Raw genomic sequence first — 16,074 nt, 5'->3', positions numbered from 1 at the left:
TACCTCCCTCTCTACCTCCCTCTCTACCTCCCTCTACCTCCCTCTACCTCCCTCTACCTCCCTCTCTACCTCCCTCTACCTCCCTCTACCTCCCTCTCTACCTCCCTCTACCTCCCTCTCTACCTCCCTCTCTACCTCCCTCTACCTCCCTCTCTACCTCCCTCTCTACCTCCCTCTACCTCCCTCTACCTCCCTCTCTACCTCCCTCTCTACCTCCCTCTACCTCCCTCTCTACCTCCCTCTACCTCCCTCTACCTCCCTCTCTACCTCCCTCTCTACCTCCCTCTACCTCCCTCTCTACCTCCCTCTACCTCCCTCTCCCTCCCTCCCTCTATCTCCCTCCCTCTACCTCCCTCCCTCTACCTCCCTCTACCTCTCTCTCCCCCTCTACCTCCCTCTCCCTCTCTCCCTCTCTACCTCCCTCTCTCCCTCTCTCTCCCTCTCTCTCCCTCTCTACCTCCCTCTCCCTCCCTCTCCCTCCCTCTCTACCTCCCTCTCCCTCTCTCCCTCTCTACCTCCCTCTCCCTCTCTCCCTCTCCCTCGTTTTATTGTCATGATGTCAGGTGAACAGTATTGCCAAAGCGTCAAGGATAATGAATACAATTCACTAATGACATGAGAAAACAATTAAGTAAACTAACAGACCGATCATACAATTGCTCAATAAAGAGAAAATGAACAAAAATAATGCAAAATAAAATCTCTCTCTCCCTCTCCCTCTCTCTCTCTCTCTCTCTCTCTACCTCTCTCTCTCTCTCTCCCTCTCTCTCCCTGTCTCTCTCTCTCTCTCTCTCTCTCTCTCTCTCTCTCTCTCCCTCCTCCAGTCTTCCCCTGCGTTTCTGGGTGAACATCCTGAAGAACCCTCACTTCATCTTTGACGTGCACGTGACGGAGGTGGTGGACGCGTCTCTCCACGTGATCGCCCAGACCTTCATGGACGCCTGCACCAAGACGGAGCACAAGCTCAGCCGGGTGAGACCCTGACCCTCATCCAGACCCTGACCCTCATCCAGACCCTGACCCTCATCCAGACCCTGACCCTCATCCACCACTACACTCATTAACATTACATTAACCAGCTCAGCCGGGTGAGACCCTAACCCTCATCCAGACCCTGACCCTCATCCAGACCCTGACCCTCATCCACCACTACACCCTCATCCACCACTACACTCATTAACATGACATTAACCAGCTCAGAAGACTGACCATCACAGTCATTAACATGACATTAATCAGCTCAGGAGACTGACCATCACACTCATTAACATGACATTAACCAGCTCAGGAGACTGACCATCACAGTCATTAACATGACATTAACCAGCTCAGAAGACTGACCATCACACTCATTAACATGACATTAACCAGCTCAGACTGACCATCACACTCATTAACATGACATTAACCAGCTCAGGAGACTGACCATCACAGTCATTAACATGACATTAACCAGCTCAGACTGATCCATCCACCATTATCATGATTTACATTACTAACAGGGTATCTGACTCCTCTCTCTCTCCTCTCCTCTCTCTCCCCCCTCTCCTCTCCTCCCCTCTCTCCTCCCCCCTCTCCTCTCCTCTCCTCCCCTCTCTCCTCTCCTCTCTCTCCTCTCTCTCCTCCCCCCTCTCCTCCCCCCTCTCCTCTCTCTCCTCTCTCTCCTCCCCCCTCTCCTCTCCTCCCCCCTCTCCTCTCCCTCCTCTCCTCTCCTCTCTCCTGCAGGATTCTCCCAGTAATAAGCTGCTCTATGCTAAGGAGATCTCCACCTATAAGAAGATGGTGGATGAGTGAGTTCTCAGGGTCGTATATGGTTCTGTTCTCAGGGTGGTATAATGGTTCTGTTCTCAGGGTCGTATATGGTTCTGTTCTCAGGGTGGTATAATGGTTCTGTTCTCGGGGTCGTATATGGTTCTGTTCTCAGGGTGGTATAATGGTTCTGTTCTCGGGGGGTTGGATGGTTCTGTTCTCAGGGTGGTATAATTGTTCTGTTCTCCAGGTGGTATAATGGTTCTGTTCTCAGGGTGGTATAATGGTTCTGTTCTCCGGGTGGTATAATGGTTCTGTTCTCAGGGTGGTATAATGGTTCTGTTCTCCGGGTGGTATAATGGTTCTGTTCTCAGGGTGGTATAATGGTTCTGTTCTCAGGGTGGTATAATGGTTCTGTTCCCCAGGTGGTATAATGGTTCTGTTCTCCGGGTGGTATAATGGTTCTGTTCTCCGGGTGGTATAATGGTTCTGTTATCCGGGTGGTATAATGGTTCGGTTCTCAGGGTGGTATAATGGTTCTGTTCTCAGGGTGGTATAATGGTTCTGTTCTCCGGGTGGTATAATGGTTCTGTTCTCAGGGTCGTTTAATGGTTCTGTTCTCAGGGTGGTATAATGGTTCTGTTCTCCGGGTGGTATAATGGTTCTGTTCTCCGGGTGGTATAATGGTTCTGTTCTCAGGGTCGTTTAATGGTTCTGTTCTCAGGGTGGTATAATGGTTCTGTTCTCAGGGTGGTATAATGGTTCTGTTCTCAGGGTGGTATAATGGTTCTGTTCTCAGGGTGGTATAATGGTTCTGTTCTCCGGGTGGTATAATGGTTCTGTTCTCCGGGTGGTATAATGGTTCTGTTCTCCGGGTGGTATAATGGTTCTGTTCTCCGGGTGGTATAATGGTTCTGTTCTCCGGGTGGTATAATGGTTCTGTTCTCAGGGTCGTATAATGGTTCTGTTCTCAGGGTGGTATAATGGTTCTGTTCTCCGGGTGGTATAATGGTTCTGTTCTCAGGGTCGTATAATGGTTCTGTTCTCAGGGTGGTATAATGGTTCTGTTCTCAGGGTGGTATAATGGTTCTGTTCTCAGGGTGGTATAATGGTTCTGTTCTCCGGGTGGTATAATGGTTCTGTTCTCCGGGTGGTATTGTTGTGCGGTACGACCCGGGGGGACCAAAGAAGCGGCACAGAGCGGTTGATCCGTTAGCCCGTGGGTTTGTTTATTTCCAGGATGTTGGGAAGGGGATATGCGGGAGAAAGTGTGGTGCGCCGAATGGTCTCGGAGTATGGGATGTGTGAATACCTATGTGTAGTGCGTAGTGAAGACTATGTGTGTGGTCTACCGTGGGTGCGGGGTGATATAGGCGGGCAGGGTGTTGTCTGTATGTGCGTGCGCCTGGCTACAGTACAGTCCGAGAGTCCAAAGGGGATGTCCAAGGGAGGAGGCGAGCGTGGTACCGGGAGATCCGTCCGAGGGTGTCCAGGGGTTCGGGGGTGGTTCGAGGGGTTCTGTGGGTCCGGGGAGACGGGGAAGGGATCCGCGGGAGGCCGAGAGGAACTGGGGCCGGGGAGACGCGAGGGAGGGTCCGTGGGAATCTTGGAAGGAAAAACACAAAACGGGGTAAGGCAGGGTTCGGGAAGGAAAAGGCAAGTTGACTAGGAATCACAGGGAGCGAGATTGTACCGTGTACATAAGGCTACGATCTGGCGATGAACTGCCGGTCCCGCTGGTTCTTGTAGCAGCGGAGGCAATCAGCGACAGGTGCGCTGATTGCCTGATGGAGACCGGCTGCGTCGTCGCCTAGCCAACGCTCTCATTGAGCGCGCAGAGGTGGTGGGCTGGTCAGACGGCGTCGGAGAGGCAGACCGTGACGCGCTCCGCGCACGCCCCACAACAGTACCCCCCTCCCGACGCGAGACTCCCGGCGAGCGCCCAAGGGCGTCAGGGTGGGCCCGATAGAAGTCGGCCAACAGGGCAGGGTCAGCCAGATAGGAAGGGGGCACCCAGCTCCGGTCTTCGGGGCCGAAACCCACCCAGTCAACCAAGTACTGGAACCCCCGGCCCCGACGCCGGACGGCGAGCAGCCGCTTGACGGGCCACACCTGGTCGCCGTCCTCGAGGACACGGGGAGGAGGGGGAGCTGAGACAGGGGGCGACAGGGCACTGACAGACACCGGTTTAAGTAGTGACACATGGAACACCGGGTGCACCTTCAGGGATGGAGGGAGGGAGAGACGTACCGCGGTGGGGTTGATGACCCGGTCGATGGTATAGGGCCCCACGTAGCGGGGAGCGAGCTTCCGGGAGGGGACCTGGAGAGGGAGATCCCTGGCCAGAAGCCAGACGCGCTGGCCGGGGCGGTACATGGGAGCCGGAACCCGCCGTCGATTGGCGCAACGCCGGGACCGCTCCGTGGCTCTCAGCAGCGCAGCACGGGCGACCCTCCATATGCGCCGACACCGCCGGAGATGGGCCCGAGTGGACGGAACCGCCACCTCGGACTCCTGCTGGGGGAACATAGGTGGTTGGTAACCCAGGGAACACTCAAAAGGCGACATACCCAGTGCTGAGCTGGTCATGGAGTTGTAGGCGTACTCCACCCAGGCCAGGTACTTGCTCCAGGAGGCGGGGCTGCGGGAGGTGGCACAGCGCAGCATCGCCTCCAGGCTTTGGTTGGTCCGCTCCGCCTGCCCGTTGGTCTGGGGGTGGTACCCGGAGGAGAGGCTAACCATGGCCCCAATCCCCTTGCAGAAGGCCTGCCACACCCGAGAGGTGAACTGGGGACCACGGTCAGAGACGATGTCCTGGGGTATGCCGTGGAGCCGGACGATGTGGGAGACGAGGAGGTCGGCGGTCTCCGCAGAGGAGGGGAGTTTGGGCAGAGCCACAAAGTGAGCGGTCTTGGAAAACCGGTCGACGATGGTGAGGATCACGGTGTTGCCCTGGGACCTGGGGAAACCTGTGACAAAGTCGAGCCCGATGTGGGACCAAGGCCGACTGGGAACCGGTAGGGGACGTAGGAGGCCCGCCGGAGGTCGATGGGACGCCTTGTTCCGGGCACAGGTGATGCAGGCTGCAACGAACTCCCTGGTGTCAGCCGCTATGGAGGGCCACCAATAGCGCCGCTGGAGGAAGGTCAGCGTGCGGTGGGCGCCGGGGTGGCAGGCAAAACGGCTGGAATGGCCCCACTCGAGGACCCGAGAACGCACCAGGGTCGGGACATAGAGGCGGTTGCGGGGTCCGTTGCCTGGGCCTGGCTGGGCGCGAAGAGCCGCCCTGACCACAGAGTCGATGGCCCAGGTGACGACACCCACCACTCGGGCTGGGGGCAGGATGGGGTCAGGGGTGTCGTGGTCGGCTGCCTCCTCCGCGAACTGCCGGGAGAGGGCGTCCGCCTTGGTGTTTCGGGAGCCTGGGCGGTAGGAGAGGGTAAAATCAAAACGGCTGAAAAATTGGGCCCAGCGCGCCTGCCGGTCGTTTAGCCGCTTGGCGGTCTTGATGTAGGTGAGGTTGCGATGGTCTGTCCACACCAAGAACGGCAGCTCAGCCCCCTCGAGCCAGTGCCGCCACTCAACCAGGGCCTCGTGGACTGCCAGCAGCTCCCTGTTCCCCACGTCGTAGTTGCGTTCTGCGGGGGTGAGACGCCGGGAGAAAAACGCGCAGGGGTGGAGCGGTTTGCCCTCTTCAGACCGCTGGGAGAGGACGGCTCCGACGCCCGTGTCTGACGCGTCCACCTCCACGACGAACGGCCGGGCTGGGTCTGGATGGCCGAGCACCGGAGCCTCCGTGAACAACCCCTTCAGGGTCTCAAACGCAGCGTCCGCCTCCGGGGTCCAGGAAAAAACCCGAAGAGTGGATGTGAGCTCGTGGAGAGGGGCTGCCACCTTACTGAAGCCACGGATGAAACGGCGATAGAACCCTGCAAACCCCAGGAACTGACGCAATTCAGTCCGGTTGGTGGGTTGGGCCCACTCCACCACCGCCTTCACTTTTCGGGGGTCGGTCCGGACGTGCCCCCCCTCCACTATGTACCCCAGGAACTCCACTGAGGCCGCGTGAAACGTGCATTTCTCCGCTTTAACATACAGGCGGTTCTCCAAGAGCCGCTGGAGGACCAGGCGGACATGCTGCTCGTGCTCCTGCTGGGAACGGGAAAAAATAAGAATGTCGTCCAGGTAAACAACAACAAAAATATTTAACATGTCCCGCAAAACGTCATTCACGAGGGCTTGGAAAACGGCAGGGGCATTTGTGAGCCCGAACGGCATCACCAGGTATTCAAAGTGCCCAAGGTGTGTGTTAAACGCCGTCTTCCACTCGTCGCCCTCCCTGACACGGACGAGATGGTAAGCGTTGCGCAGGTCTAATTTCGTGAAAATGACAGAGGTGGTGAGAGGCTCAAACGAGGAACTAAGGAGAGGGAGGGGATATTTGTTCTTGATGGTGATGTCGTTGAGCTGACGGTAATCGATGCAGGGCCTGAGCGAGCCGTCCTTCTTGCCAACAAAAAAAAAACCCGCTGCCACCGGGGATGAAGAGGGACGGATGATACCAGAGGCAAGGGACTCGGATATATACTCCCGCATCGCCTTTTTCTCGGGGAGGGAGAGGTTATACAACCGGCTAGAGGGACGCGGCGCATCCGGGATGAGGTCGACCGCGCAGTCGTAGGGTCTATGGGGAGGTAGAGAGAGAGCGCGTTCCTTGCTGAACACGGGGGCTAGGTCGTGGTAAACAGTAGGAACGCCAGACAGATCCGGAGGTAAGGGGTCAGGCTTGAGCGTCCTAGGGGAGCCAGGGGCAGAACGGAGACAGTTGGCGTGGCATGCGACGCTCCATCCGAGGATCTGCCCTGTGGACCACGAGACGTGGGGATCGTGTCTCTGGAGCCAGGGTCTCCCTAACACGAGCGGGGCCGTGGGCGAACGGATAACAAAAAAACGCATGGTTTCTACATGGTTGCCGGAGATGGAGAAGGAAAGGGACTTAGTGCTGTGTGTGACTTTCCCTAGAGTGTGCCCATCCAGGGCGTAGGCAACCAGAGGGGTTTCCAGGAGAACAAGGGGGATACCAGCCTGCCGGACAAGCGTGCTGTCAATGAAACTGTCGTCTGCCCCAGAGTCCAGAAAAGCGCTAACAGTAAATGACTGGCGGTCCCAGGAGATCGAGGCAGGGAATAACATATTAGGTGAGCTCTTGTTCTGGGGCAGCGTCAGGTGGCTTACTAGTAACCCCTCAGCTAGTAAGCCCTGTCTTTTGGGCGGGTAGGACAGGCACGGATAAAGTGACCGGGCTCCCCACAGTATAAACAAAGCCCTCCGCGCATGCGCTGTTCGCGCACCGCTTCCGAGAGCCGTGACCGGGCTACCTGCATCGGTTCCTCCTCGGACTCGGCTGGACGGAGAGCTGGTGCACGCTCGTTGGGTGTCGTGAACCGTGGTTCGGGGTGGAATCGGGGAGCCGGGGGAGAGGATCTAGGGGCCGCTGGAGGAAGACGGTGACAGCGCTCGGCGCGTCTCTCACGGAGACGTTGGTCCATCATGAGAGCCAGGTCCACCAGCTGGTTGTAGGTCTCGGGTCTGTCCCTCATAAGACCGTCCTTGACAGCCTCGCTAAGGCCCCGTCGGTAGGCACTGAGGAGGGCCTTGTCTCCCCACCCACTGTCGGCCGCAAGGATGCGGAATTCGACGGTATACTCTGCGACAGAACGAGAGCCCTGCTGGATTACATGGAGGCGTGTAGCGGCGTCACATCCGTCTACGGGGTGGTCAAACACCAGAGTGAACTCCCTACGGAAAACCGCATAATCTGAGGTGAGTAACCCGTTCTGACCTAGCGCGGCTGTAGCCCATCTAAGGGCCCTACCTGTGAGGAGTGACATGATGCATGCCACCTTAGCCCCGTCAGAGGCGTACCGGCTAGGTTGGTAGCGAAATGCTAATTCGCATTGACTGAGGAACCCACGGCAGAGATCGAAGTCGCCCTCGTAGGGCCTAGGGGTGGCTAGGTTCGGCTCTCTCTCCGGAGCGACGGGCGCAGGAGCCTGGTACGGGGGAGACGCTGCCATGGGTTGAGCGGCGGGGGGCGGAGGTTGGGACTGCGCCCGAGCGGTGCTGTCCAGTTGATCCAGACGAGCCACAATCAGAGCAAAGGCGTCGGTGAGCTGGGTCTCCAGGCTGGCTAGCCGTCCCTCGTGCCGCTGGACAGCCCCAGAGAGAACGGTGAGGGCCGAGACGTTGGGTACCGGTGGAGCCGGGGCGTCAGCCGCCCCTGTGCCGCTGGGGTCCGTCATGGCCAGATCGTAATGTTGTGCGGTACGACCCGGGGGGACCAAAGAAGCGGCACAGAGCGGTTGATCCGTTAGCCCGTGGGTTTGTTTATTTCCAGGATGTTGGGAAGGGGATATGCGGGAGAAAGTGTGGTGCGCCGAATGGTCTCGGAGTATGGGATGTGTGAATACCTATGTGTAGTGCGTAGTGAAGACTATGTGTGTGGTCTACCGTGGGTGCGGGGTGATATAGGCGGGCAGGGTGTTGTATGTATGTGCGTGCGCCTGGCTACAGTACAGTCCGAGAGTCCAAAGGGGATGTCCAAGGGAGGAGGCGAGCGTGGTACCGGGAGATCCGTCCGAGGGTGTCCAGGGGTTCGGGGGTGGTTCGAGGGGTTCTGTGGGTCCGGGGAGACGGGGAAGGGATCCGCGGGAGGCCGAGAGGAACTGGGGCCGGGGAGACGCGAGGGAGGGTCCGTGGGAATCTTGGAAGGAAAAACACAAAACGGGGTAAGGCAGGGTTCGGGAAGGAAAAGGCAAGTTGACTAGGAATCACAGGGAGCGAGATTGTACCGTGTACATAAGGCTACGATCTGGCGATGAACTGCCGGTCCCGCTGGTTCTTGTAGCAGCGGAGGCAATCAGCGACAGGTGCGCTGATTGCCTGATGGAGACCGGCTGCGTCGTCGCCTAGCCAACGCTCTCATTGAGCGCGCAGAGGTGGTGGGCTGGTCAGACGGCGTCGGAGAGGCAGACCGTGACGCGCTCCGCGCACGCCCCACAACAGGTATAATGGTTCTGTTCTCAGGGTGGTATAATGGTTCTGTTCTCCGGGTGGTATAATGGTTCTGTTCTCCGGGTGGTATAATGGTTCTGTTCTCCGGGTGGTATAATGGTTCTGTTCTCCGGGTGGTATAATGGTTCTGTTCTCAGGGTGGTATAATGGTTCTGTTCTCCGGGTGGTATAATGGTTCTGTTCTCAGGGTCGTATAATGGTTCTGTTCTCCGGGTGGTATAATGGTTCTGTTCTCCGGGTGGTATAATGGTTCTGTTCTCAGGGTGGTATAATGGTTCTGTTCTCAGGGTGGTATAATGGTTCTGTTCTCAGGGTGGTATAATGGTTCTGTTCTCAGGGTGGTATAATGGTTCTGTTCTCCGGGTGGTATAATGGTTCTGTTCTCAGGGTGGTATAATGGTTCTGTTCTCCGGGTGGTATAATGGTTCTGTTCTCAGGGTGGTATAATGGTTCTGTTCTCCGGGTGGTATAATGGTTCTGTTCTCAGGGTGGTATAATGGTTCTGTTCTCAGGGTGGTATAATGGTTCTGTTCTCCGGGTGGTATAATGGTTCTGTTCTCCGGGTGGTATAATGGTTCTGTTCTCAGGGTCGTTTTATGGTTCTGTTCTCAGGGTGGTATAATGGTTCTGTTCTCCAGGTGGTATAATGGTTCTGTTCTCAGGGTGGTATAATGGTTCTGTTCCCCAGGTGGTATAATGGTTCTGTTCTCCGGGTGGTATAATGGTTCTGTTCTCCGGGTGGTATAATGGTTCTGTTCTCCGGGTGGTATAATGGTTCTGTTCTCCGGGTGGTATAATGGTTCTGTTCTCAGGGTGGTATAATGGTTCTGTTCTCAGGGTGGTATAATGGTTCTGTTCTCAGGGTGGTATAATGGTTCTGTTCTCAGGGTGGTATAATGGTTCTGTTCTCCGGGTGGTATAATGGTTCTGTTCTCAGGGTGGTATAATGGTTCTGTTCTCAGGGTGGTATAATGGTTCTGTTCTCAGGGTGGTATAATGGTTCTGTTCTCAGGGTGGTATAATGGTTCTGTTCTCAGGGTGGTATAATGGTTCTGTTCTCCGGGTGGTATAATGGTTCTGTTCTCAGGGTGGTATAATGGTTCTGTTCTCAGGGTGGTATAATGGTTCTGTTCTCCGGGTGGTATAATGGTTCTGTTCTCAGGGTGGTATAATGGTTCTGTTCTCCGGGTGGTATAATGGTTCTGTTCTCAGGGTGGTATAATGGTTCTGTTCTCCGGGTGGTATAATGGTTCTGTTCTCAGGGGGGTGGATGGTTCTGTTCTCAGGGTGGTATAATGGTTCTGTTCTCAGGGTGGTATAATGGTTCTGTTCTCCGGGTGGTATAATGGTTCTGTTCTCAGGGTGGTATAATGGTTCTGATTAAACTAGTGTTAAATGAGGTTGTACTAGTGGGACTACAGCCAAAATATATCATCCACAAAATCACTGTTGATCACAGAAGGTGTTCGAATGTAACATTTAAATTAAAAGATATATGTTCACCACAATTGTTGTCCTCTGTTGGCTGATTAGAGAGCAGACCAGTAGTGAGGGGCAGGTCAGGGGTCAAACCATGGTCTCAGTTAGAAGAGCAGACCAGTAGTGAGGGGCAGTACAGGGGTCAGGGGTCAAACCATGGTCTCAGTTAGAAGAGCAGACCAGTAGTGATGGGCAGGTCAGGGGTCAAACCATGGTCTCAGTTAGAAGAGCAGACCAGTAGTGAGGGGCAGTCAGGGGTCAGGGGTCAAACCATGGTCTCAGTTAGAAGAGCAGACCAGTAGTGAGGGGCAGTACAGGGGTCAGGGGTCAAACCATGGTCTCAGTTAGAAGAGCAGACCAGTAGTGAGGGGCAGGTCAGGGGTCAAACCATGGGCTCAGTTAGAAGAGCAGACCAGTAGTGAGGGGGAGGTCAGGGGTCAGGGGTCAAACCATGGTCTCAGTTAGAAGAGCAGACCAGTAGTGAGGGGGAGGTCAGGGGTCAGGGGTCAAACCATGGGCTCAGTTAGAAGAGCAGACCAGTAGTGAGGGCAGGTCAGGGGTCAAACCATGGGCTCAGTTAGAAGAGCAGACCAGTAGTGAGGGCAGGTCAGGGGTCAAACCATGGGCTCAGTTAGAAGAGCAGACCAGTAGTGAGGGGGAGTACAGGGGTCAGGGGTCAAACCATGGTCTCAGTTAGAGGGCAGACCAGTAGTGAGGGGGAGTACAGGGGTCAGGGGTCAAACCATGGTCTCAGTTAGAAGAGCAGACCAGTAGTGAGGGGCAGGTCAGGGGTCAAACCATGGGCTCAGTTAGAAGAGCAGACCAGTAGTGAGGGCAGGTCAGGGGTCAAACCATGGGCTCAGTTAGAAGAGCAGACCAGTAGTGAGGGGGAGTACAGGGGTCAGGGGTCAAACCATGGTCTCAGTTAGAGGGCAGACCAGTAGTGAGGGGGAGTACAGGGGTCAGGGGTCAAACCATGGGCTCAGTTAGAAGAGCAGAAGAGCTGTTCACAGAGAGGAGTCTGGGATGATGGATGCTGTGAGCTTTGACTTCTCAGAGAACGGCATCATGGGAGTGTGCTGACCTCTGACCTCTCTCCTCAGCTATTACAAGGGTATCAGACAGATGGTGCCCGTCAGCGACCAGGACATGAACACACACCTGGCAGAGGTCTCCCGGGTACGCTGTGTGTGTGTGTGTGTGTGTGTGTGTGTGTGTGTGTGTGTTATATACAAGAAAGGCCTGTTGGGTTGTCGCTGACTCTTATTATTAATTATATTATTATTATAATTATTATTAATAATACACATTTTATTAGTCTGATTATGATTATTATTACTATTATTGATGGTATTATTAATAATAATAACAATACACTTTATTTATATAGCACTTTTTAAAACAATGTTCCAAAGTGCTTGATTAATTCCTCCTCCTCCTCTCCAGCAACACACAGACCAGCTGAACACGCAGGTGGCTCTGCACCAGCTCTACCAGTACACCAGCAAGTACTACGATGGGGTAGGAACACCGTCATTACATACACATTACACTATATCACCAGCTCTACCAGTACACCAGCAAGTACTATGATGGGGTAGGAACACCGTCATTACATACACATTACATCACCATGACTACAACACCACACATTACACTATATCACCATGACTACAACACCACGCATTACACTATATCACCATGACTACAACACCACGCATTACACTATATCACCATGACTACAGCACCACACATTACACTATATCACCATGACTACAGCACCACACATTACACTATATCACCATGACTACAACACCACGCATTACACTATATCACCATGACTACAACACCACGCATTACACTATATCACCATGACTACAGCACCACACATTACACTATATCACCATGACTACAGCACCACACATTACACTATATCACCATGACTACAACACCACACATTACACTATATCACCGGCTCTACCAGTACACCAGCAAGTACTACGATGGGGTAGGAACACCGTCATTACACACACATGACACTATATCACCATGACTACAACACCACGCATTACACTATATCACCATGACCATTACATACACATTACACTATATCACCATGACTACAGCACCACGCATTACACTATATCACCATGACCATTACATACACATTACACTATATCACCATGACTACAACACCATGCATTACACAATATCACCATGACTACAACACCATGCATTACACTTTATCACCATGACTACAACACCACACATTTCACTATATCACCATGACTACAGCACCACACATTTCACTATATCACCATGACTACAACACCACGCATTACACTATATCACCATGACTACAGCACCACACATTACACTATATCACCATGACTACAACACCACACATTACACTATATCACCATGACTACAACACCACGCATTACACTATATCACCATGACTACAACACCATGCATTACACTATATCACCATGACTACAGCACCACACATTACACTATATCACCATGACTACAGCACCACACATTACACTATATCACCATGACTACAACACCACGCATTACACTATATCACCATGACTACAACACCACACATTACACTATATCACCATGACTACAACACCACACATTACACTATATCACCATGACTACAGCACCACACATTACACTATACAGTATCACCATGACTACAACACCACACATTACACTATACAGTATCACCATGACTACAACACCACACATTACACTACATCACCATGACTACAACACCACACATTACACTATACAGTATCACCATGACTACAGCACCACACATTACAATACATCACCATGACTACAGCACCACACATTACACTATACAGTATCACCATGACTACAGCACCACACATTACAATACATCACCATGACTACAACACCACACAGTCACTTTTAAGGCTGTCTAGAATTTTTCCACAAGACATTTGTCTCCTGAAAGCCTCAATCTAACCACCATCCCAGAGGAACTACTACAATAAACATGTCAGTTACCCCTCCCTGGTACTTATTGTGTAACATGTAACTTGTAAACTTAGGAATTAGCCAATTGAATTTTGGAGTCTTTCTGTAATGAGCATAATCTTGGAGCCGGCAGCAACATTTCACTGTGACTGTAGACTGTACATTACATGTGATGAATAAAGGAATCTGGAATCTTATAGCAGAACCATAACACATTACATTACAGTCATTTAGCAGACACATTTAACTAAAGGGATTTTAAGTAATTGCATTTAACGTAGGTAGTCAGTGTACTACCACTCACCAGAACTCACAAGTGCATCTCTCTTCTAAACAAGTGACTAAGAGCAGAATCTTGCGCTGAAGGCAAAGTGCAAGAGTAGGAACCTCTAAATGCTGTCCCCTCGCCCCCAGATCATCCAGTCCCTGGAAGAGGACCCGGCCGCCCAGAGTAAACAGCTCACCCTGCGTCTGCAGCAGATTGCCGCCGCCCTCGAGAACAAGGTCACCGACCTCTAACCTTTCACCCCCGGCCGGGGCGGGGCCACGGAGAGAGGCTACGGGACGCCACAGGAACCTGCCAACCATATAAGGAGGACTGGAGGCTGGATATGCAGATACGGGACTGGACTGTGACCTCTGATTGGTTACGACCTCAATGACCGAGAAGTTGTCGTATCTCTTCCCCCCTCCTCTCCTTCCTCCTCCCCCACTTCCTCCAGACGCTAAGACTTCTGGGACAGTACACAGAACACCCTAAGGAGCACGGGTCTGGTCTGGACTGGACCCACAACCAGTTTAAAACAGAGCTTAAAGCTTCCAAACCAGCCCCTCTCTCTCTCTCTCCCTCTCTCTCTCTTTCTTTCTCTCTCTTTCTCTCTCTCTCTCTCTCTCCCTCTCTCTCTCTTTCTTTCTCTCTCTCTCTCTCTCTCTCTCTCTCTCTCTCTCTCTGTCTCTCTCTCTCTCTCTCTCTCTCTATCTCTCTCTCTCCCTCTCTCTCTCTTTCTTTCTCTCTCTTTCTCTCTCTCTCTCTCTCTTTCTCTCTCTCTCTCTCTCTCTCTTTCTCTCTCTCTCTCTCTCTCTCTCTCTTTCTCTCTCTCTCTCTCTCTCTCTCTGTAAACAACAACCATGGTACACCCCTGACCAATCACAGGGGAGAAGGAGAGGGAGCACTGACCAATAACAAAACAGGATTTATAATGTTCAGCTGCTTAGCGTCTTGCCCTCTGGATACTGATCAGCCGCCTCAGATAATCAGCTGTCTAACTCCCTCCCTTCTAGAAAGAGCTCAGATAGTGCTAATCGATTGTATATAATATTTCTACAGTGGAGGCTTTACACAATGAGAAGAAATTATTTTTTAACGAATGAATGAATGAATGAGCGTAAGGATGGAGGCAAGGCCACCATGTTTGAATGAATGAATGAATGAATGAATGAGCGTAAGGATGGAGGCAAGGCCACCATGCACACATTGTTTGTGTGTTTTCTAAAGAGGGTGTCAGGTGAAGTGGAGTGTCCTGTGATGTCATATCCTGTGTTAATAATTGGTTGCTTCCTGTTAATAATGCTCCTGCGTTCCCATTGGCCGGCTGTTCGCCAGGCCTCCCGTCTCCATGGAGACCAGTATGATGGTGTTTGTGTTCAGAATCATGTCACCTCAGTATTCTAGGACAGGAAGAAAAAAACACACTCTATTAGTTTTTATTTTTATCTTTTATATTCATTCAACAAGTTGATGAAACTAACACAAACACAGCAGAACAGAACCATGACGCCACGGCCTCCTCAACCCAAACACAGCAGAACAGAACCATGACGCCACGGCCTCCTCAACCCAAACACAGCAGAACAGAACCATGACGCCACGGCCTCCTGTCACCAACCCAAACACAGCAGAACAGAACCATGACGCCACGGCCTCCTGTCACCAACCCAAACACAGCAGAACAGAACCATGACGCCACGGCCTCCTGTCACCAACCCAAACACAGCAGAACAGAACCATGACGCCACGGCCTCCTGTCACCAACCCAAACACAGCAGAACAGAACCATGACGCCATGGCCTCCTGTCACCAACCCAAACACAGCAGAACAGAACCATGACGCCACGGCCTCCTCAACCCAAACACAGCAGAACAGAACCATGACGCCATGGCCTCCTCAACCCAAACACAGCAGAACAGAACCATGACGCCACGGCCTCCTCAACCCAAACACAGCAGAACAGAACCATGACGCCACGGCCTCCTCAACCCAAACACAGCAGAACAGAACCATGACGCCATGGCCTCCTCAACCCAAACACAGCAAGCCTCACTCTCCTCTCCCCTGTGGGACTGTAGGATCGGCAAGGCCTGGTTCACCAACACTTCAGCTCACTACTGGAATAGCACTACAAGATGATGGTACTGTGCTGTGCGTGTGTGTGCGTGTGTGTGCGTGTATGTGTGTGTGTGTGCGTGTGTGTGTGCGTGCGTGCGTGTGTGTGCGTGTGTGTGTGTGTTCTATGCCTCTGATCTCCTGTGTTAACCTGCCCAGCTGTAAATCCGTTAATGTCTGAAGAAGGACAGCCAACGATGGAGAGTTTGTTTATTTAACTGAACGGTACTTTGTCAGAATCACAGACAACGGGAAAAGTTGCTTTTGTTGGAGGTTGCCAATGTCGGTACTGGTGTTCTCAACATCAAAAATGTGTTTTCAAGACGGAAGAAAAATTCTCAGATCTTGTTATCAAAATTTTGTCAAATTTGTTGCT

At 52.8% G+C, this 16,074-nt stretch overlaps 1 protein-coding gene across 1 annotated transcript in view; it reads left to right on the top strand.

Annotated features, from left to right (window-relative positions):
• The window catches only part of LOC311328536 (plexin-B2-like), a gene marked incomplete at both ends in the record, with an annotated part of 36,546 nt that extends 22,713 nt beyond the window's left edge, over positions 1-13,833 (top strand). Inside the window, 5 exons of the mRNA XM_084462490.1 lie at positions 825-972; positions 1,726-1,790; positions 11,406-11,481; positions 11,749-11,823; positions 13,729-13,833. Coding sequence (XP_084318616.1) covers positions 825-972; positions 1,726-1,790; positions 11,406-11,481; positions 11,749-11,823; positions 13,729-13,833 — 469 coding nt within the window. The remainder of the gene's footprint in view (positions 1-824; positions 973-1,725; positions 1,791-11,405; positions 11,482-11,748; positions 11,824-13,728) is intronic.
• Between the last annotated feature and the right edge of the window lie 2,241 nt (positions 13,834-16,074).

This window comes from Borostomias antarcticus (genome assembly GCF_949987555.1).
Source record: "Borostomias antarcticus genome assembly, contig: scaffold_272, whole genome shotgun sequence".
NCBI classification, from domain to species: Eukaryota; Metazoa; Chordata; class Actinopteri; order Stomiiformes; family Stomiidae; genus Borostomias; species Borostomias antarcticus.
Note: the sequence above shows the minus strand (reverse complement) of the source record. Positions and strands in the feature narration are given on the sequence as shown.